General features: G+C 36.2%; 1 protein-coding gene and 1 long non-coding RNA gene across 3 annotated transcripts; one reads left to right on the forward strand and one right to left on the reverse strand.

The window, feature by feature from the left end:
* Nucleotides 1-810: 810 nt before the first annotated feature.
* On the reverse strand, nt 811-17,268 carry LOC126832287 (uncharacterized). 2 transcript variants are annotated; one of them, XR_007684646.2, is made up of 6 exons: nt 17,219-17,268; nt 16,733-16,844; nt 16,430-16,483; nt 15,613-15,796; nt 14,125-14,195; nt 811-1,017 (listed from the first exon to the last, which is right to left on the reverse strand). It is a non-coding gene; the product is annotated as an uncharacterized LOC126832287 (long non-coding RNA). The 2 variants fall into 2 exon arrangements; XR_008789362.1 differs by lacking the exon at nt 15,613-15,796.
* LOC126832273 (uncharacterized) lies at nt 9,038-11,813 on the forward strand. The gene is made up of 2 exons (XM_050562991.2): nt 9,038-9,942; nt 10,592-11,813. The coding sequence occupies exons 1-2, from the start codon at nt 9,228-9,230 to the stop codon at nt 11,134-11,136; spliced, it is 1,260 nt and encodes a 419-aa protein (XP_050418948.1). The 5' UTR covers nt 9,038-9,227; the 3' UTR covers nt 11,137-11,813.
* Nucleotides 17,269-24,293: the final 7,025 nt, after the last annotated feature.

Below are 24,293 nucleotides of genomic sequence, written 5' to 3' on the forward strand. Positions count from 1 at the left end.
ACCGCCCTTAGGGTGTAACGGTGTTATAATAATACGTTTTTTTTTAAATCGGATAAAAGTTATGACCTATATAGGGTCCACAAGCTAAAAACGCGATTTTTCGTTCGTACAATCAGGGGCCATAATTCAGGAAGTTACGGTCCGATATGCGCGAATATTGAAAGGAACCATGATCCTCGTGTTATAAACTTACATTTCAAGTTTAAAAAAAATCGGATAAAAATTGTGACCTCTATATTGTCCACAACCTTGATATACCATATTTTTACGCTATTTGAGAACGACTGGCGGCCATTTTATCTGTCAGTTTTTGGGCCGATTTTCACGAAATTCGAACTCAGCTGTCCTTAGGGTTTAACAGTGATATAATAATACGTTTTTTAAATCAGATAAAAATTAATACCCTCTAGGGTCCACAAGCTAAAAACGCGATTTTTCGTACAATCAGGGGCCATAATTCAGGAAGTTACGTTCAGATATGCGCGAATATCGAAAGGGGCCGAGATCTTTGGGTAATAATCATACATTTCATACATAAATCGGATAAAAATTGTGACCTCTACAGTGTTCACAGCTAATAACGTGATTTTTCGTACAATTAGGGGCCACAATCCATGAAGTTACAGGGTGATAAACCTATATTTCAAGTTTCATTGAAATCGGATAAAAAGTGTGACCTGTAGACTGTTCACAAACAATTGTGGACGGACGGACAGGGGCGACGACAATATACGTCCACATGAAATTGTGGGCGTATAAAAACGAAACGAGATATAGATCTGTATTTTATTCAGATTGTAGATTAAGTGATATACCATCATACATGACTAGCCAATCGAAACAACTCGCAACCTCTCTGGTCTTCTTGAATGATACACACCATGGTGTGGGATATACCACTTGTCAGTCATCTATGCTCACATGACTGGTACCTCTTAGGAGATAACCACCGAGGACGGTCATTGCCCATTTGATACCGCTTAAATCATAAGAGGTGTCTATCGATAAGCCTTGTAGCTGAAACCAAACAATAATGTTATCAGAAGACACATTTTGCTCATGAACATGAAAACAAATATTTGCTTTGACAAATAGAAATGCATATTCTGAATAAAAATGTCAATAGTTCCTAGGTTCTATCCCCACAGTATTTTTTATTAAGCGATCACACTTGGTGGGTTATTTTACTATGGAAACGTATTCTTTAACCCTTTCTTGCATCCCGGTAACATATGTGGCCAGTGTTTAGGGGTGTTAACTGGGGGGAGCACATACACATTCACTTCTAACTGCATGCTGGCCACAAACAGTGCCATCTTTAGATTATTTTATCGCTGATAGATGGCCCTGTGATAGCCGGGTGCAGAATCAACATGTCAGCCCCCAATGAAAGTAGGTGAGTTTGACTTGCCGACCGACAAAGTGCAATAATGTCCCCATGGAGGGGATATGAAGTGAAAATCTATATCAGTTTGGTAAAATGTTTGTTTCAGAACATGTAGAAATAGTAGTCAATATTTGTCAAAGAATAAGAAATAAACTAGGGGGTATTTTATTGACTGGCCACGTATGTGGCCACTATGATACAGTAGTGACCTTATGCATGTCACATATGTTGCCGGTATGCTATAAGGTATGATAATGTTGGGCATGTCCCTGCTGTAATGCAGTCAAAAAATGCACCAAGATGCAAGTGCGCAACATGTTCTTCCAGGTGTTGTAGAACAATGTGTGTGAAATGCGAGGTCTTCATCTGCTTCGACGGGACATCCTGCTGCTCTACTATGACTTTCATAAGCAAAGGGATAAGATAGGTGGAGCCTACTGTTGGTCTGGTATATGCCTTGCTTGTAGGACAGAGAAAATGTCTTTGTAGTAGTTTCTCCTCAAGTTCAGACAATCAGTCATTGGTTATGTTAGTGCAATGTCTTCTGTTTGGATTGGCCAAACATCCGCACACTGCTAAAAGTTGACAAAATTGTTGATAAAGTTCACAGAATGTCAATATTACACCTGAGAACAATATTTTTTTGCATTTTTTGACATTTCCTTTTGCCTTTATTTCATTCCATTTGTGCATAGTGGCATCAAATGTGTGCCCTATCGCCACCCAGAGCTGCATGGTGGCAACATAAGTGACACCCCCTAAACTCCTAATTTAGGAACCATAATTGAAAAAAGTGTATTGGATATGTCTAATAATGTGAAAATACACGTCTGGTTGGAATTTGACATTTCTGGTAACAAAAATATTGTTCTATGCACCATATTTAGACTTAGATACTGGTCAGGTGTCTTTAATTAGTCAATCATTGAAATGTAAACAACGATAACAAAATCAATAATTGCAATAACTTTAGAAGTAAAAATTGGGGGGGGGGGGGCTTGTCAACTCATTTATGAAAAATAATCGTGCTGGCACCAGGAATGAACTGCCGACACTACATATCCGACAAATGTAACTGCCTTAACGATTTCTTTATTATATACTGAGCGCCATGGACAACGCATCACTTTTTTTCCCAAATATTTTATTACTAGGTGGTTTTGTATGTATAATATTATGCAATTCTATGAACTATTGTTTCACACAATGCTCCTAAACGCAAAAGATATCGGCCCGTGTGCACAAAAAAAAATTGCACGAGATGCACATGAAAAACCCAATATTCACGTGCAGCATTGTGTGTGAGGCCTTTAAAAGCATGTTTTCAACTTAATGTGCAGTACATGAACTGTGAAACGTCAATCTGTCGTATGAAGGAATCGAATTAGAGATGCCGAGACTTACTGAAAATCAACGGAATGAAGCCATGGGAATGTCCAGGGCTGGCATGTCTACACGTGCTATTGTCAGACACTTCAATTGTCATCAGTCCACTATTGTAAGGTTGGTGGAACGTGTTCGAGTTACTGGATCAACACGTGGCCGTCAACGTCCTGGTCCACAACGCGTTACAACCCAGGCTCAAGACCGCTACATCCGGGTCGCTCATCTGCGTGACAGTTTCCGCCCAGCGACTCGAACAGGTGCAGCAGTCGTCGGAAGACAAGGACCAGTAAGTGGCAACACCGTAAGACGTCGTCTAAGAAAAGTAGGACTCCGTGCACGACAACCTTATGTTGGAGCTATCCTCAGGGATCATCACCGTCAGCGGCGTTTGATATGGGCTCATGGACACCAGACATTGGTTAATTCCATGCGACGTCGCTGCACAGCGTGCGTAAGAGCCCGTGGAGGACACGCGCTACTGACATCTGTGTCGTACTTTTGGTTTTGACCCCTCTGACTTTGTACCGTTGATTACAGATTAAACATCCATAAGTGTACAAATGTGTTGTTATTGATGTGTTCCCATTTGAATATTGTTCACAATAAGAAGCAAAATAAAAAAGATATGTTTACAGGATCATTTTGTTATACCAAAAACTAAGCGATGCGTTTTCCATGGCGCTCAGTATAATAATCTAACATAGCCAATCTAACATAGATGGCAACAATGCACCACTTCCTGTACTAGAAAGAATACCCAACTCTCTAACTAACATTATCCTCAGCCAGAAGGAAGTTAAAGACATCATTACTACTATTGATCCCTCGAAAGCCAATGGACCCGATAACATCAGCAGAAAACTAATAAAACTGGTATCCATCGAAATCTCTGAACTTCTATCTAAATTATTTAACCACTCACTTTCATCAAAAACAGTACCGAATATCTGGAAATTTGCTAATGTAACTGCCATATTAAAAAGGGTGACCCATCAGATTGTGGAAATTATAGACCCATATCACTACTTAGTATCCTAGTTAAAATATTCGAAAAATGCATTTATAAATATGTCTTCAACTTTCTAAGGCAGAATTCTGTTCTAATTAACCTTCAAAGCGGCTTTTTGCATGAGGATTCTAGTGTTTACCAACTTACCGATATTGCACACTACTTTTGTCAAACCATTGATCAGGGATTCCACACGAGAGCAGTGTTCTGTGAGATCAGTAAAGCTTTTGACAGGGTCTGGCATGCTAGACACAAATCATCAAGCTAGATTCATGCAATGTTTGTGGTAAAAGGCATTCACATTTACATGTACTTCATTCTACCACATCTATCAAAAAGGGTCATGGGCTTACCAAATACTTCCTGATGTCAAATCAAAATATACTGAGTATAAAGTGAAGACGTATGCTCTGCAAGATTCAGAAAGTACTGGAAAATTCTGAACGGATGAAATACTTGATCGTCTGAAGATTAAAGGTGATACATGTTAGAAGAAGATTTCACAAACCATTATGGATAGTGAAAATAGGGGCATTGAATGTTAGAAGTTTACGACATTAATCAGAAACATTATATTGAGCTGAAGAATGTATTTTCAAGACCGCAATTACCAATATCTGATGACGACATATCAAGTCAAGGCGATGTTGATAAATGGCAACACTTGAATGGTATCCAGTTAGAAATTTAGATTCAAGTGTAAATTTCGTTATTTGCATTGATAATGACAAGGCAATTGAACCCAAGGGGATAATTGAAGCTGAAGATAATGGTCCATACATAGCTTGTTTAAACTAACTTGGGATGGATAATCAATTGTCCTCTGTTAAGAAATGCAAGTACATGTGGTATACATTAAAATTTTGTGAAGTATATCTGTATCATAAAGTCTGTCATTGAGTCAACTGGCGTTGTTTCGATTCCACGGTTATACGTGACAAGGAGTATGGTCGCATATCTAATTTCCGGGTAACCCGGTTTCTTCCCACTGTTAAAGACCTCCTACGCGCAAGCGAATTATTGAAATAAAATTGAACCTTATGCTTGTCCCGAAATAACCTAGTTTGTGTCGAGTGGTCATTAAATCATACTTCTTTCTCTCTCATCCTATATATATATTAATAAAAGATGTAAAAAATTGTGGTCTGCCTCCATATAGAAGGACTCAAACTGACAATTATTTGCCCATTGACTTCAATGTTAAATGGCTGTAACATCACAGGCTGTAGCTCTTTGCTCAACATTCCGTTGGTTCCAATCTTTATAGGCACAATGGGGGCCACAGTTGGCAATCTCCTCATCATAATTTTGTAGGGGGTTGACCGTTTAGATTTTTTGCTACGGGGATTTGAAGTTGACTGGGGTGAAAATCTCACTTTCGACACAATGATTGCTCTGCAGATAGACACTTTACACCCCCTATCCCTCCGCTGTAATATCATCAGTATTACCCAAAACTGCTATGAAATTGCAAATTTGATCCCTTTTCTCCAATTCTAGACCAAAAAGTCAACCAAAAAATGCAGGAAGGGGGGGGGGGGTTAAACTAAGGGAAAAATTGTCTATTTATAACTCGCACCATCAAGAAATAAAGGAAAATAATTACTAGTCTTAGTCCATATTGGGCAGTTGGAGGCAGACCACCATTAATTTCCCCATTGACTTCAATGTTAATTCTGGCCTCTTTGCCCACCTCCAACTTTTCCCCAAATTTTCGTTGGGCTGAATGCTTTTCACTACAGACAGAGGAACAAATGGTCATGTCTTTGCACTAAAATTTGTATGAGGTTGACCACCAAAATTTTGAGATACACAAACTTGAAGAAGCATACTAAAAACATGTAACTAGTTGCCGTACATATCGCCGAAGCTAACCTGATAACCCTCTTATCCTTCCGCCTCAAAATCATGAATATTTACCAAAACCTGGCAGAAAATGTTAATTCAAACCCTCTTCGTCCATTCTAGACCAAAACATCAACAAAAATGGGCATGCAAAAGGGGAGAAAAGCAGGGCTGCCGACAACCAGTATCGCAGCGCAAATTGCGATACATATTTTGTCCGTTGCTAATCAAAAATTAAAATCTAACGTTTTTGATTCGCAGTAACTGCGAATCATTAATATGCCTGCCATTTTGGATATTGACAGAAAGATTATCCACAGTTTGAAGACTAGGAGGCTTTCTCAACACTTTCAACGTGTATAAAATGTCAAATAAAATTTTATAAACAAAACTGAATTATCCGTGTGACATTTTCTTCTCGGACTACCCAGACTCAATTCATAATACAATATCAATGAATATAATACAGGGACATAACTCTCTATGAATAGGGACTATTAAACCGGAAATAGGGAATCAAGTAGTACCACTCACGTTGCGAGACATGTCAATTTCAAGTAATTATATCAGTATGCATTTTGAAAGCAGTAAACCCAGTGTATCCACCACGTATTGTAAATAAAGTATAAAAAAAATAAATACGTGTTAACGTATTGTAAAATGATAAATCAAAGTAAGAATTCCCGTAAAATATTATTGCGCGTTTGTCTAGTTAATCGATGTGCGCCCGATTGAACAAAAATAGTAATACACGATAAAAAGCAGACGAAATTGTTTTCTAACGAAGATTTCTAAAGTTATGAAGAAATAACAATTAAAATGAGTTGGGCATCGGAAGACCAAGAATTGGCTTCAGACATAAGACCTAACCAAAAGTTTACATCACATTCACAAACTGTCACAACTACATGTGGCAGTGCTAAAAAAAACTGGAAGGATGAAATCTAATCATAATTAAAGTAATATCTAGTTATTTGGGTTGTTTTATGTTGAAACTGAAAAACTGCTAACCAATTTTTAGCTTTGCTAATCAAATTTGGCAAAATTGGACTTTTTGATTAGCAGTGCTGCTAATCAACTGTGAAAAATTACCGACAGCCCTGCAGAAAAGAGAGAGAGAGAATTGCTATAAATAGACGAACTGGGTACCGAGATGATGAAATTTAATGGTGGTCTGCCTCCAGTTAAAGATAGTTACCTCCCTTATTTTGTTGAACGTCATACTCGTCCGCTCTATCTGGATCCATGAAGACGGACAGACGACATGCGGTGTTTTATGAAGGATATTCGGTTCACGCCTTGCTCTTATTTCGAATGTACACGGGACCCTAAGGGTTTTCGGCCCATCGGAAACATACCACGCCCGATTACACAGTACAAGTAATGCGGAAGGGGGGTGGGGGATTTTGGGTCAAATGAAATAATGTCGGACAAGTCACCTTGACCACACTTAGTAATATATTATGGCCTAATACAAATATCGGTTACATGATATTATTTAAAACTATTCGTTGTTACCAAAACTGGCGCCATGTTGTTAAAAACTATATTTAGACTTGTAAACCCAATATTTTTAACTTTCAAACCAAATATCTCTTTTAAATGGACATTGCTAATTTTGATATCAAAAATTAGTTTCTAAATTATTCTGTATAGCCAATTGTCCGTAAATCTTTGGACAAGCTTTGTTCATTCATTTGATTTGATCGTATATTGACCATGTGATATATAATATCACTGGTTTTTCGTCCCATCCTGCATCACTGACAAGGGGAAACCACGCCGGAAAATCGGGATGAACTTTCTCAGCCAATGCAGGGATCGAACACCCGACCTCCAGGCTAGCGAGCCAGCGTCTTACCCACTTAGCCACGTGATCCCCCTTTTAATGTTCAAAGGAATGGTTGAATTTTGAAGAAACCTCTAGCCCTTGAAACAAATATTTTTTTTTAAATGACGTTATTTCAGCATAAATCATAGGTAAGAGAGGGAAACGGTGTTAAAAATGTGTCAATTGGATCAGTAGTATTTAAAAAGGAGATAAATGTACGTATGTACTGGCGACAGTTCGAACAAAATTGTTTGTTTAAAGTACTTTTAAAGAGAGAAATGGGAGGGGGAGGGGTCACGTCCACTCAATACACAGGTCCATGGGCGTCACACATGGGGGGTCGGGGAGATCTGAATTTACTTGCCCCCCCCCCCCCCAAAAAAAAAAAAATAAATAATTAATAAGTTTACATAGTAGGCCCTAACTTCTATTTATTTACAACAATTATTAGGATTAGTTAAGATTTTATCTGTATAGAGAGAGAGAAATGGGGTTTAACGTCCACTCGACACAGACTAGGTCATTTCGGGACTAACATGTTTTTTAATTTTATTTCAATAATGCGCTTGCGCGTAGGGGTCTTTAGCAGTGGGAGGAAACCGGAGGAACCGGAGAATACCCACGAGGCTGGACAGGCGACCCCACTCCTTGTCACGTACAAACGGGGATTCGAAACCACGCCAGTTGACTCAATGACAGGCCTTACGATACAGCGCACACGTGCTAACCATTCGGCCATCCAACCCCCCTCTATCTGTATAAAACCTTTACATATCCCAATTTTGGTGTGATGTTTTAGTTTAACCCCGTAAAATATGCCAAAACAGTGGCAGGGTGACCCTCCCACACTCTCCCTTTCACGCCACATCAGCTGTTCCGCAGTTTTAGCTTTATGGCTTTAGTCGTGATATATAAACCACACCTATTGATTCAAAAGTCGAGAACGTACCAGCGAATGACAAAAGAATATAAACTGACCTAAATATGAAGCGTGTAGTTATAACATACACAAGTGCGAATTACTGAATCAAAACCCGATTAGTCACGCTTCAGTTGCGTGTCTCGAACTGATTTCTGAATACCCCACACTCTCTTTGAGTCGTTAAATAGCCATGGCACGTGCAATTCTCTACAAATATATCAACTATTACAGCCGTAAAAAAATCTATTGTTGACGATTTTGAATAGCAGTAAAATTTAGCTTCTTGGTTATTACAGCAGCTTTAGAAATTACGTTTGTTTTATTTTTTAAATTGCTTTATCATTAACTGTACCGTTAAGAGCCGCATCTTTTGGTTTAGTACAAATACTATCTCTGAATCACTTTCTTCAGCAGGAACATGATACTAGCAGTAGTTTCATTTTACTTTTACAACTTTCTTAAAACAATTGTTGAGTTGGCTAAAGTGCTTACAGTGTATTTCTAAATTCAATTTCTTGTTCTAGCTTTCTGTTATGTTTCGTAAAAAAAGTAGTCTTGATTATCCCGACCTGTTAATCAGAAGTAGAATGGTCGATCGACTGGTTAAGCGAGGCTAATTTCAAAACAAGGTCACGTAACCTATCTTTTACTCAAAAGTGTCTGGATGTTATGTACGACACTTGGAACCGGTTTTCAGTCTATTATTTATAGATGATTAATGCTCATAGCTTATTAAGTACAACCTGATCGTTTATTTAGTGACTATAATTGTGTGAAACTGATTTGAGGCTTGGCATATATATAAATATTGTGGCGTAATTGTCGAGATATTTGGAGATATTTATTTATGGTGGGTCACACTACAATGAAGACCATTTCCAAGATTTGTTTCATTGTGGTCGTATTATATGTGGTAATTTTATTAGAAGAAAACAAGAATGGCAATTACTTATATGGACTGTATGACAAAGTAAAACATTCACGAATTATAACTCTTAAGCAATCGACTTCAAGCACCTCTAAGGTAGATGATGATAATCATCAAAAATGTCCAAGTGTTTTGGATAAAATGGTTGTCGGTTACTGGAATTCTAAACCGTTAACAAAAAAACAGTCTTTAGAAATGGTAACATTTTTGAACGCTTCCAGAACTCAACATAGGTTACCTAGTCCACTTCAAAGACCTGATTTAAAGTGCGGGAACGTGACATTTCCTCTAAGTTTCAGTCCGGCAATGAAATGGTTCCGAGCTGTATGTGATCCTCACGGTAAAACACCGTGTTGCTATAACAACAAGTGTTCATCAAGAACAACAGAACAATGTAAATGCAGGAATTGCTATGATATGAGACCATATAAACACGGTGAATATTCTGATTTCAAACCTAACGATAAAAGGTGTAAAATAAGGAGATATAATCATACGGAAGCCTGTCAACTGTTAGATGGTGCTACGTTATATTTAAATGGGGATTCTTATATACGACATCTCTACACCGCACTACTTATATTTCTTAGAAATAATACGTTTGATGGTGCTATGAAAAGGGGCGTTCCGAAAGGTAAGTTATGAACTTGGTTTAAACCCTAACTATTACCTACCTCCTATGGAAGACATTGAAAGTCTAACTATGGAAGAAATTTCAAGTCTAACTTTCTTACTTCTCGCTTTCTTATATTATGTTAAAGATACATTATCGGAGATTAGATAAAGACCTGACAGTTCTCACTATAATGGATAATGTAAAGGGAATTTGCTAAAAATTTCAGTCAAATTGATCCACTCTGAACGGAGAATATAGAGATTGAATTTTGGGCCTTGCCTCGCTCATCATTCAACACAAGTTATAAATACTCGGTTCAGGGTGAATCAATTTGACTGAAATTATTTAGCAAATTTCCATTACATTATCTAGTATTTAACTATTATAGTGAGAACTACCAGCTCTTTATCTAATCTCCCATAATGTATCTTTAATTTTTTATCATGTTGCATGGTTTTCAAATCCAGCTGTCTCAAGATTCTTTGTCGATTCACAGTTGAAGAAAAATCTACATGTAATTTATGAGAATAAACAATAAAAGGACCCTCATAAATAAAACTTTAAAGTACAAAAGGAACTTTAACTGAATTATTCTTTGTGCTATACAAATTCTATTTTGAAGTACACCATTCTAGTTTATTTTAATATTGGTTATTTTATATTTCAGCTAAACATGATAAGTGTACAGGGATGTACATGTTTACAGAGAAGGTATGTAGAGGTCAGTTAGATCACAACGTTAAGGATTTGTGTCATGGACAGTTTAGACTAATGTTCACGTATTACTATAAATCCGCTTCCGGTCCGAACTTCGTCAAAATGATAAATTCTATAAAGCATGCACCGAAATCTTTAGTGGTGTTTGGTATTGGTATTCACGACGGTTTTAATGTTCAAAATATTACCAAAAATTTTATTGCACCTGTGGTAAATACAATAGGTAATAAAACATGGCCTAAATTATTGTGGACCACGCCCCATTGTCCGAGTATTTTAAACCTGAGATTAGATTATCAAGTGCCTCGTTTTATAGCTAAAATGGAGCCTGTTTTATATAAATATAATGTTCCAGTATTCAATACATATAACATGACAAAAGGGATGGTGAGTTTTGATGGTAGCCATTATGGGTTAGGTATTAATATCTGGAAATTACAAATTTTGTTAAATTACATACAAAGTTTAAAAGATAGAGGCGTTTGGAAAAAATGATATAATATGGGGTGAAATGTGGTTTAAAGTCCATCAAGACGGTCTTACGTCATAAAATAGGCAATGAGGAACATTTTACCCGAAAAGCGGCTTTACGGTCAACTCTTATTTCGAATTTCTATTGCAATGGTTCTTGTACGTGCACACCCCATAGTCTATAATATTTTTACTATGCACTGTGGATTTGGCTAGAATTGTCTTTGAATTATAGTCTTTAAAGTTATAGATAATAAAGAAAAAAATGAACTGATCCGTATTAGGATGAAAACAAAATACATATTAGAATATTAAATCTATTAAGTATTATGCTAATAATTTTAAGAACATAATTTCTAAATTTTATGGCCCATTTCCTTAAGAATTTTTAAAAACCTGATTTTTCTTCAAAAAGTTCGTCCAAATGTTATTTTCGAGACTTGATAAATGAAGAAGCTAAATTGGTTAATTTCTGAACTGGGCGTCCAGATATAAAAATAATTTCGTTGAACTACTCCCAGAGAGATATATGTTGAAATTAGGCTGTTGAAAAAAAAAGAAACGGGTAATATTGGCTAATGTATTCAGTTATGATCTTTTAGAGGCATTTAGTAACTGGATAGAGCAATAAACTATAACACATACTTATGGAAGAACAATTACTGATTTATTTGGGCGACGTTTCGAAGAGTATTCTCTCAACGTTTTCAAGTACTTGCTTGAAAACGTTGAGAGAATACTCTTCGAAACGTCGCCCAAATAAATCAGTAATTGTTCTTCCATAAGTATGTGTTATAGTTTAGTATTCAGTTATCTTGAGACTTTTCAGGTCATTGTAATATAATATAAGACAATTGACTTTCTGTGTAAATTACCTTCACAATTAGAAGCATACTTATAAGCCTTTATGTGGTTCATCTATACAACTATATACCAGCAGAATTACATTTATAACTGTCAGGTTTAGTGGTATTTCCTGAAAGCCGTTTTCAGATATCATAATTTGTGTACTAGTAAATGCCGACGGATGATGGATCGACGGATTGCCTGCGATATCACCACCGTGGAAGCAGACGTCAGTCTATAACCAGCAAGCAAGCTAGACAGCGGCTAAGACAATTATGGCCAACACATACCACAGACACTTGAAGGGATTAAAATAAAACTTCTTACTACTGTTTGACTAGTATTACTAAAAACACAAAGTCAATCACCCACCACATTGTTTTGAATCGTTCTAACACTTACCGTCATTTGTATTGAAGTGACCACGCGTCAAGTTGGATTTGTAATTAATAATGCCGTAAAATTATCAATTTAATTACATTGGAAGGTGTATAATGATCACATAAAGCCTCGTTGGCAGTAAAAATGACGGGAGTATTTGAACTAGTGAGTATTATGAGACGATAGTCCGGTCCGTAACAGCCCTGTGAAAAAAATTTTCGACCATAAAAACAATAGATATATACATTGTCCGTCAATTTTACACCACCCCCGAGAACACTTCCCGACCCCTCGTTGCTCTGAGCTAGTTACGGCCCTGACGATAGCAGACGAAACATCTTCAACGATTCAACGACTTTGTGTTTTTAGTAATACTAGTCAAAGAGTTATTTTAATCCCTTCAAGTAGTTCAAGTGTCTGTGACGCATACGTGAATGGATTTATAAACTCCTTCCAAATCAATTGAATTTGAATTTATGTTTTTTGGTGCGTTGCTTAGTTATGGGGCTACTAAGATATTTCTGTTATTTACAATTGAAAGAGAAGCTATGTGGCCGTGTTTAATAGTTTCTCCTATTAAGTATATTTTATATCCTTCGCTTTCCGCTTGAGTTGTCGAGCACTCTATGTCACTGCTAAAGTCCTGCGCACAAGTGAATTATTGAAATAAAATTGTACATGTTATAATATGTTATCAATGTCACTGTATGTTATTATTTATAAGGACGAATTTTATAACACTTATTTTAATAAAATATTTGTATCAAAATGACCTGCGTATTGAGTGGACGTTACCCCCTCCCCCCTTCCCATCCCTCTCTTTAAACATACTTTAAGCAAACAATTTTGTTAGAATTTTCGCCAGTACATACGTACATTTATCTCCTTTTTAAGTACTGCTTATCCAATTGACACATAATTAACACCATCTCCCTCTCTCACCTATATAACCAAAGACCATAGTTTAGAGATGATTTCAAGGAGTAGAGTCGCCTGTCCAACCTCGTTGGTTTTCTCTGGGTCCTCCGGTTTCCTCCCACTGCTAAAGACCCCTACGCACAAGCGAATTATTGAAATAAAATTAAACCATATAGGTCCTGAAATGACCTAGTTTGTGTCGAGTGGACGTTAAACCCCAGCTCTCTCTCTCTCTCTCTCTCTCTCTCTCTGGGAGCCACGGTGGCTAGGTGGTTATGACGATGGCTCGCTAGCCTGGAGGTCGGGTGTTCGATCACTGCATTGGCCGAGAAAGTTCATCCAGATTTTCCGACGTGGTTTCCCTTTGTCAGTAGTGCAGAACAGAGGGGCTGACAAGGACATCTAATACAATATCATTTGGGATCTAAATTTTAATATCGTATTTTGATTTCATATTTTAATTTATATTTTTCATTTGAAACTCATGTGACAGATTAATTGTAAAATTTAATCTGCATCAGGTGTGGGGTGTTGACATAATATTATGTAAGATGTAATGGGTTTGTCAAACTTGTATACTCGGAGTGTCTATATGATATAAGATTTAGGCTTAACACGTATTGACACCTTTTGTCTCCAGCTAAGATGTGTGACTATTAATAATTAGTTTGCATTGTTCTGATTACTAATGCTATTAACTATGGCGTGCCTATCTGACGCGACAGATATTGCTGCACAGTATAAGAAAGCCTAGTCTACGATATCACCTTAGGTGGAAGTGGACGTGATAATGAATTCAAAATCAACAACAATACAATCCATCTACACAATATAAAATCTAAATACATTCATGATATATACCGATACCTGTCGATCATATGGTCTAACCGAACACACCCTCTATCCACCAATATTTCACAAGAGCTTATATACCAATTCTATACAAAAAGAAAACAAAAATAAAGATTACTCTCTTAAGCTCGAGTCTTCACTACCTTATGACCCTCCTTAAGCCTATGAAATATTGACTTTGCTACTATAATAAGTAGCTACAACCATAGACATCTTCTTATAATTCTTTCGTATATGAGCACTCTTTGCAATTTTTAGTAAGAATGTAGGCCTACAAGCGAAAATAACCAAACACCTGTAGGCCTACCCCATATAAATTCTGGAAAATTTTGGCTTAATTGATAAACCAATATTATACAAAAGGAAATAAAATCGAAATCACCAAGCTTCAGCCTACTCTGCCTTACCGAATTCTCCTGTATAAGGCAAGTTATCGTCCTGTATGAAGCTTCCATATTAATTTATCTACTATATGACTAAACAGACCGTGCTATTTACTTTAAGTTGTCACAATTTGACATCTTAGTCATCTTTCGTTTTCGTTAAATGGCACTATCTCACTCTGTCATATAAATAAAATACCTATACACCCACTGAAATATGTCCAACATTTTTAGAAAAAAAAAAAAAACAAAAAAAACCCAAGATATTTTAGACACGATTCACCAATACTACCAACAACTCTATACATCTCAAAACATTGACGAAAACCTAATAAACTCCTATATTGAAAACAGTAACATAAATACTCTAACTAACACGGAAAGAGATTCTCTGTCTCATTTCATATCTAAAGATGAAGTTCTCAAAGCGTTACAAAGTTTCAGAACAAACCGTAGCCCTGGCATCGACGGTATTCCAGGCGATTTCTACATTAAATTCTTTGACACCATTGGAACCGATTTAACAGAAGTAATAAACAACATCTATTTACAGGGTGAATTATCAAACACAATGAGAACTGGTATTATAACAATTAATTATAAGAATAAAGGCGACCACCGATTACTTAAGAACTATAGACCGATAAGCCTGTTATGTGTCGACTATAAAATCATCACAAAAATTCTAAGCACAAGAATCAATACAGTTATTAATAAATTAATCTCGAATACACAAACTGGAGCCGGACCAAATAAAAGCATTTTTGATAACCTGTATTCAATTGATGCAATCCTAAATTATATAACCACAAAGTCCAGTGCCTATATACTATCATTTGACCAAGAAAAAGCCTTTGATCGCATTGAACACAACTATATTAAAAATCTCCTAAAACATATAAATTTCCCAAATTACATCCTAAACTGGGTTACAATATTGTTTAAAAACTTGATTAGTAAAGTCCAAGTAAATGGATCCTTTTCCCAAAATATTAAAATTAACCGTTCGATTCGTCAAGGTTGTCCATTATCTATGATTCTCTATTCCTTATGTATAATCCCCCTTGCTTCATACATAAACAGAAACATCTATATAAAAGGCATAAAAGTCCCAAACTACCCATCAGAGATTAAGCTTTTCCAACATGCCGACGATTGCTCTGCAACAATATCTAGTCTATCTTCATACAGTAAACTCCTTGAACAATTCAAAAATTTTGGCTCAATATCTGGCTCTCAACTAAATCAAGATAAAACCGAAAACCTCCATGTTGGTGTAGGTAAACCATCCCATGACTCATTTCCTGGAAATATAAACATTAAAACGGACACAATTAAATTACTAGGCATTTGGTTTGGGATCAATAAAAAGGAAAAAAACTGGTTACCCCTCATAATGACGATCAAATCTACTATTAGTCACTGGTCTACTTACAACCTATCGATTAAATAAAAAGTATGCATACTAAACATATACATATTAAGCAAACTCTGGTATGTTGCTCGGATCATTGCTCCTTCTCCTTATATCATTACAAACATAAATAAATTATATCTGGCCAAACTCTTGTGAAACAATTAACAGGAATACTCTAAATCTCGATTATATAGCAGGTGGATTAAAAATTCCAAACATTGACTTAAAAGTAAAAGCCATGCATCAACAAAAAATAATTTACTTATTTAAACCTACAGAAAGCCCTTGGATGGGTCTATTTATATATTGGTTTGGCCTCATCATAAGGGATAATCTACCACAATATGCCTTAACAAATACACTCACTCCGAAAAGCTTCCACATGAATATAGTGAGATCAAAAAAACCTACAACATATTAAAATGCAACATGAAATACTCCAACAACATTAAACTGAAACACCTGTACTGGTCACTCATTGATAGTAAGAACGTACAACCAAAAATAAACAAACACCTACCTCATATAAATTTTGAAAACGTTTGGCATAATTTATATAAATGTCCAACACTATCTGAAATAGAAAAAGAATTTATGTACAAAATAATACACAATGCTGTTCCCATAAAAGATATTCTCCTCACACGAAATATTTACGAAGATAACTACAAATGTCAATACTGCAAAAAGACTAATGAAACTTACAGTCACTTATTTCTACACTGCCCTAAATTACAGCACTTTAAATCCTTTGCTGCTACACATATAAACAATATACACTCCACAAAATGCTTTCATATCAACAATAATACATTACACTTACATGATGTAAAGCCTGAAAACTACTATGACATTTATCTCTACCTCTGGATCATATGGTCTAACAGAATGCACCCCTATACTACCAATATTTCCAACCAGCTGATATACCAATTCTATACACAAAGAAAAGAAAAGAAAATATAAATGAAAACACCAAGCTTCACCCTACTCTGCCTTGCTAAATTCTCCGGTCTAAGGCAAGTTATCGTTCGGTGTGAAGCTTCTAAATTAATTACTCTATTACTATTGCGTGACTAAGTTGACCGTGCTATTTACTGTTAGTGTTAGTTGCCATAACTTGGCATCTTAGCCATCTTTCGTTTTCGCTAAATGGCACTATCACACTCTGTCATATAAATAAAATACACATATACTCACCGAAATAATTGTATGTTCAAAAGAAAAATAGAAATTCATTAATAGAATTTTAAACATGTTAACGCTGCCCTAGTTTTACCGTTATTCATTCACTATAATCAAAACTCACCTCTTGTCATGTCGGCCATAATGACATCCCACAATTCTCCCAGCACGTGCTTTCTCTGAGGGAAACGGTATGTCACTCTCTTTCAACCAGGCGCTAAGCCGATGACAACTTAAAATGTATATTATTTTATAAAGTGTATTATGTATGATTGCAATTACAACGATCATTTTATTTAGTTAGCGGCTGACCCACACTAGAGAACTGTAGTATATTACTGATTGTATATATTATTTAATAGTGACCTATGTATATAAAGACTGTAAATATAAATAAATAAATCTAGCATAAAAATATATTGAACTGTGTATATATATACCTCATTAATGTATATATGAGTGTAATTTGACTTTTGTGTATAACGATTGTAAATATAAATAAATCAATAAATCTATCATACAATATAATTAATATATTGAACTGTATATAGGCCTACCACATTAAATTACCAATTGTATATTGCATTGTAAATATTATTATGCATAAATGAGTGTACCTATGACTTTTGTAAATAAACTATTTAAATAAAAAAAAACAAAAAAAAACAACACCAGAAACGAACGAACGAACGAACGAACGAATCAGGTATTGCTGCACAGTATAAGAAAGCCTAGTGGAGAATCAGGTTGGGGCAGACCTAAGCAGACCCGGAGAGAGACGGGAGAGACCCGTAGAGACTTAGAGGTCTTCCGGACCTCGGGAGAGGGTCTGCCCTCGACCCCGGAGAAGTTATGTCTTCTGAGACCTAGTAGGAGCAGCTATAGACAGACGTTACTATACCCAACCGAATGACGTTCATATGTAGAATTGTACCTGTAAATATGTTATCCAGTATTAAAATATCTTTTTAATAAATAAGAGTTATGTATTGTATCACACCTTCGGATGACACGAAAAACCGAGGTCCCGTGTATACATTGGAATGTACGTAAAAGATCCCTTGGCAGTTGGAATTCAATATAAGAGTAGGCGATAGTGCCGCTGCCCGGGCAAAATTTCCCTCATAGCACACTGTATGGCGTATGCCCGTCTTCATTAGCCCAGTATATGAGCAGAACAGTGGGACGTTAAACCCCATTGCATTTCATTTCTCTCTTTAGAGATGATTTATAAAAGTTTATTGACACTCCCTCATCATATGGTCAAATATGTTTTTATAATAAATAATTTCTAATCAATGTATCTGTTTATGTTATTATTTATAGGGCCATATAGTTTATACTAAAATAAAGTCTTTTTATAAAATATTTGTTTGAAGGGCTACAGGTTTCTTCAAAATTCAACCATTCCTTTGATCATAAAAAAGGTTTAATAATAGATTTGATATAGTAACCAGTGATATTATACATAACATGGTCAATATACGATAAAATCAAATGAATGGACAAAGCTTGTTCAAGGATTTAAGGGCAATTGGCTATACAGAATAATTTAGAAACTAATTTTTGATATTAGCAATATCAATTTAAAAGAGATATTTCTTTTGAAAGTTAAAAATATTGGGTTTACAAGTTAAAATGAATAATATACATATAACATGTCAACAAAACATAATATTTTTACTCCTTTTATAGCTTATCTTACACAATGAATAATATTAAATAATATCATGTAACCGATATTTGTATTAAACCGAGACATACTACCTGTAGTCAAGGTTACCGGCCCGACTTTATTTCATGTAAGTGATAGTGATATAACTATCTTTAACTGCCCAATACAGTGGTTCTCAACCTTTTTCTGCCAACGGCACACTTTGAAACACATGAAAAAATAGCGACACACCTGGCTAAATATATATGAAACATATATTGCTAAATAAAAACATGGTAAGTCAGACAGAATACATCTGTAGACAGAGACTAGTCATAGACACATAGAATGACTTAAACTAAAAAAAGAAAACACAGCTATGAACTTATCAGTGGACACCAGTGAATATTCAATTGGGATCACGTGTTTTTTTCACACATTTTATTAGTGTGCCGTTCAAAATTTCGCGGCACACTGGTTGAGGCATTCTGAACATCTGAGACACGCTACCTGCGGAGAAGTATCTCAGACACAGTCAATAGCCATCTTATCCATATCACGTGATCTACACATCACAGGCCATGACATTGACGTCAATGGGTCGTGAGGTCAACAACACCTTACATTGTATACAATAGGTTTATCTTCAGCATTGTGTCCTTTGCACCCATAAAGACTATATAATTCGTACAGTCCCAACATGTTCTCTCTTCTTCCAATGATTTTTGACAAAAATAACATTTACAACTCATAGAATTGACGTTGTCTTCAATGACACTATTGACAGCGTCTGCAGCCATATTGACACTATTTTGTGCGTCGGTCGTGTCTATTTCAGATATAAACAATCAATTCTGTTGATGTTTTTAGCGTTGGGATTGACTAATAGTTAATTTATTTCAGTTCTAAATCAAATATTTTAAACTTTAACGCAGATTTAGAAAATAGCCAAATTCTGGCTGGGATTACTGAGCAAAATGGCCATTCACTGTATACGTGCGAAAAAAAAGTTAGCCACCAATTAATTTTCGTACGTTAGTTACGTACGTGGTTGAGGATCACTGGCCCAATACATATAGAAAGTGTCCTCTCCCGATTGTTTTTTTAAACACGTAGATAAAGGGCATGGACAATTATAGTTCAAGTGCATAGATTGATTCTAAAGCCCCGCCCCCATAACCCCAAATAATTCCCGTACGGTTTCCAATATTAATTTTAGTCGTCAGTCGATGTTATACTGATCCCTTTGTTGAGGATTGGACGATGTGTCTTTTAATACTCTACTATGTATTAGTCTCATCAACATTTGATTTGTGAGCAATTTATCCGTATTTCACCTCTTTGGAAACAAGCTATAAGGGTTGGAATATCCGTTCAATTTTAACTTTGCTTGATCTGTTGGGACATATAAATATGTAACAAGCCAAAAGTAAGCTGATATCCCCTGCCAAAAACCAAAATAAAAATATGACACGTATTTAATAATTGCACAATTATCTTTTTCAAAAGTATTGAGCAATCGAACTGATTATCTATACTTGGTCTAAGCTTAAAATGTTTACGATCAAACTCAATCAAGGTTTTGAAGTACCTTGTCGTGAAACTTTACACTAAGTTTTTCCACCCTTCGTCTTCTTGTCCCAAAGCATCGACCAATGTCATTGCTTAGCTTTTGTGGAAACTCAGTCACGACATTTAGCTAATGAACATCTACATCAAGTTTAAACATTCTACATCAATTAAAAGCAGAGTTGTTACGTTCCAAAGTCTCGACCAATCAAATTGCTTATCGCTACTTAGTGCAAGCAAAATATGCTCATTATCGAACTCAGTCAAGGTATTAATGTAATGAAACTATACACCAAGTTCCATCACTCTCACTTTATTCGAACTAAAGTTATCTTGTCCCAAAGCATCAACCAATCAAATTGCTTATCTCTGCTTACACTAAGCAGAAAATGCTCATATTCGCACTCAATCAGGGCATTCACCTAAACGCATACACGTTTGAACATTCTACCTCAATCAGAAGGAGAGTTATTGTGTTCAAAAGTCTCGATCAATCAAATTGCTTATCGCTCTGCTTATTCTGAGCAGAAAATGCTTATTATCGAACTTAGTCAAGGTCTTGATGCAATGAAACTACACACCAAGTTTCACTACTCTTCACCACGAAGAGAAAAAATATCGTGTCCCAAAGCATCAACCAATCAAATTGCTTAACTCTGGTTACCCTAAGCAGAAAATGTTCATCTTCGAACTTCAAGGTATTCACATAATTTGAACATTCTACCTCAATTAGAAGGAGAGTTATTGTGTCCCAAAAAGTGTGACGGGCAGACAGACGGACCCATTTTATTAGTCCCCTTAACGTAAGGCTACTACTTAAATACAGGCATCGATATTTCCGCGCACATGCGCACGGCGTGCGCAGGCACATTTGCTTGAAAATTTTTTTTTGCAGGCACATTTTTAAAGATGTAGCCACGCCGGGCGGCGCCTGTGCCCGGCACTTTTTTTTGCCGCCCAGCATAAAGAAAAAAAATTCGAAAAAGGCCCAGTCGTATTTAAACCCCTTCGTCCTTCTCTGTACACAAACTCGGCGCTCGAAATTTACCACGGCAATTAAACGGCAAAGCTATGGTAAAAGCCGACGTACGCAAACCATGTCTGTCACGGCATAATTTATTTTTGTGTGCCGTAGTACTAGTAGACCCTATCATCCCAAATTAGTTTAAAGAAATATGTATTGGTATTTTGTTTATTTATACTTAGAAGATGTGTAGGCCTAGTTCTTTTCATTTTACAATTATTCTACGGTCTTTATATTTGTTTATTTGCCGTAAATAGGTCACCCAGAACAATTTACAGCACTCCAATGTTAAAGGTTTGAATGTCATAATTGTCCAACACGTGCCTGCAAATTTTCACGATGATCTTATTTTATTTCTTACCTGTGTTGGCCGTGGATTTGCTACGGCCCGAGAGTTGGACTAGGAGGACGACGAGAGCTTTCTCAGTTTCTGCCTGACCTGATTCTCATTCCATCGTAATAATAATAATATTCGTGAGACACGTACAACAACTTTACAAACATTGAAACAAGTCAAATAATACAACGTGTTTTAATTATCAATATCTACCTGTTGTCATAATTCGTTGTACTCAAATAAAACACAAACACCGTTTTAAGAAACGTTTTAATTTTTAATCTCAAAGTAATAAAGTAATGTTTGAAAAAAATCCAACAAAACAACAAATACCGAAAGGTCCTTAACTTATCTTTCCAGAGAAACAGAGTGGGGCGGGACAATTTTATGCTCGGTCGGGTGGTGTCAAAAAGTTTTTAGATCCCTGTATCATTGATGAAAATTAAGTGAATTTGGTAAAATTTGAATATATAAATGGAAATTTGATTTGCACTGAACCAAATACAAAAGGCAGCAGATGCTCTGAAAAAAACACCAAGAAGGGTTTAATTTTCATAAAAGACCACGCCCCCCTCCCAAATTTTTTTTTGCCTCGCTCCGCTCGCCAAATATATTTTAACACCACTCACCAAATCCTGCCTACATCCCTGTGTTTCAGTATGACCCTGCAGGCACATTTTCAAGTGTGTGCGCAGGCACACTCAACTTTTATAGAGCCCTGCTTAAATATCCCTTTCAGCTATTATTTTAGATATATTTAATTGCAGCGTATGCTATTTTCTACGACATCTGTTACTACTGTTCATCATGTGCATTTTACGAAAAGTCCATTTGCTGATTACGCTCATCTAATGGTTTGGATGCAGTTATGGCGGGTGTGGCTCACTCTTCCGGACCCCTGTTACCACTGTTCATCATATTTTGTACATGGCGAACAGTTGATTTGCTGATTACACTATTTTGTCGATACCGTTTTGTAGGACTTAGAAGTTTGTCTTATGGTTTGGATTGTTCGCACTTGGATTTATTTTGATTTTATATTGTATAAAATGTTATAAAATCTCAAAAGGCACAATCAACATTCGAAGATCTAGTAAAATGTATTTGGCTAGGTCCACTAGAAGGAACACAGTCATAGATTTTTTAAATGCTTTATTTCATGAAGTGCAAATCCGAATGATCAGGTGTTTTTTTCTCTTACCAATAGTGTATCAGTCGTAAAAAGATTAACAAATAGGCCAACTCCAATAAGGTATAACAGAATGATTGACGGTTGCCTCAGCCAAAATGAACAATATTCGTGCAAAGCGAAACGAGGTGTGCACAAGAACCAAATCTAATAACATCCCAACGGGACCCTCTAATCAATTACAAACTCATAACTCTACAATAAAATATAAACACATAGACATAGTTTTACAAAACCCCTAAGTTAGAATGGCCCATAGCCTGAAATATCTGTGCTTTATAAACTACCATCTATCAAAATTCGAACGAAATGTGATTTTTTGGCACTTCTTTTAATTGTCCCTCGCCTTTCGAAAAAAAGCAGGGGACTATTAAAATGGGTTCGCCCGTCTGCCTGAGATAAGCAATTTGATTGGTTGGTGCTTTGGGATATGATAACTTTAGTTCTAACAAGCCAACAGTGAGGCTGATGTCCCCCGCCGAAATAGGAAAATAATTAGAGAGTTATTGTGTTCCAAAGTCTCAGCAAATCAAATTGCTTATCGCTCTGCTTAATCTGAGCAGAAAATGCTCATTATCGATCTTAGTCAAGGTATTACTGTAATGAAACTATACACCAAGTTTCATCACTCTCACTTAATTAGAACTAAAGTTATAGTGTCCGAAAGCATCAACCAATCAAATTGTTTATCTCTGCTTACCCTAAGCGGAACGGACAGACAAACAGACAGACGGACGAACCCATTTTAATAGTTCCCTGCTTTCTTCGAAAGGCGGGGGACAATAAGCATGAACATTTACTCAATTCGAAGATCAACCAATCAAATTGTTTATCTCTGCTTACCATAAGCGGAACGGACAGACAGACAAACAGACAGACGGACGAACCCATTTTAATAGTTCCCTGCTTTCTTCGAAAGGCGGGGGACAATCAAAGTAGGAGAGTTATTGTTTTCCAAAGTCTCGACCAATCAAATTGCGTATCGCTCTGCTTACCCTGAGCAGAAAATGCTCATTATCAAACTTAGTCAAGGTATTACTGTAATGAAACTATACACCAAGTTTCATCAATCTCACTTAATTAGAACTAAAGTTATCGTGTCCCAAAGCATCAACCAATCAAATTGCTTATCTCTGCTTACCCTAAGCTGAAAATGCTCATCTTCGAACTCCATCAAGGCATTGACCTAATCAACACATACACCAAGTTTGAACATTCTAGCTCAATTAGGAAGAGAGTTATCGTGCCCCAAAGTATCAACCAATCAAATTGCTTATCTCTGCTTACCCTAAGCGGAAAATGCTCATCTTCGAACTCCATCAAGGCATTGACCTAATAAACACATACACCAAGTTTGAACATTCTAGCTCAATTAAAAGTTATCGTGTCCCAAAGCATCAACCAATCAAATTGCTTATCTCTGCTT

This window comes from Patella vulgata, chromosome 9, assembly GCF_932274485.2.
Source record: "Patella vulgata chromosome 9, xgPatVulg1.2, whole genome shotgun sequence".
NCBI lineage: Eukaryota > Metazoa > Mollusca > Gastropoda > Patellidae > Patella > Patella vulgata.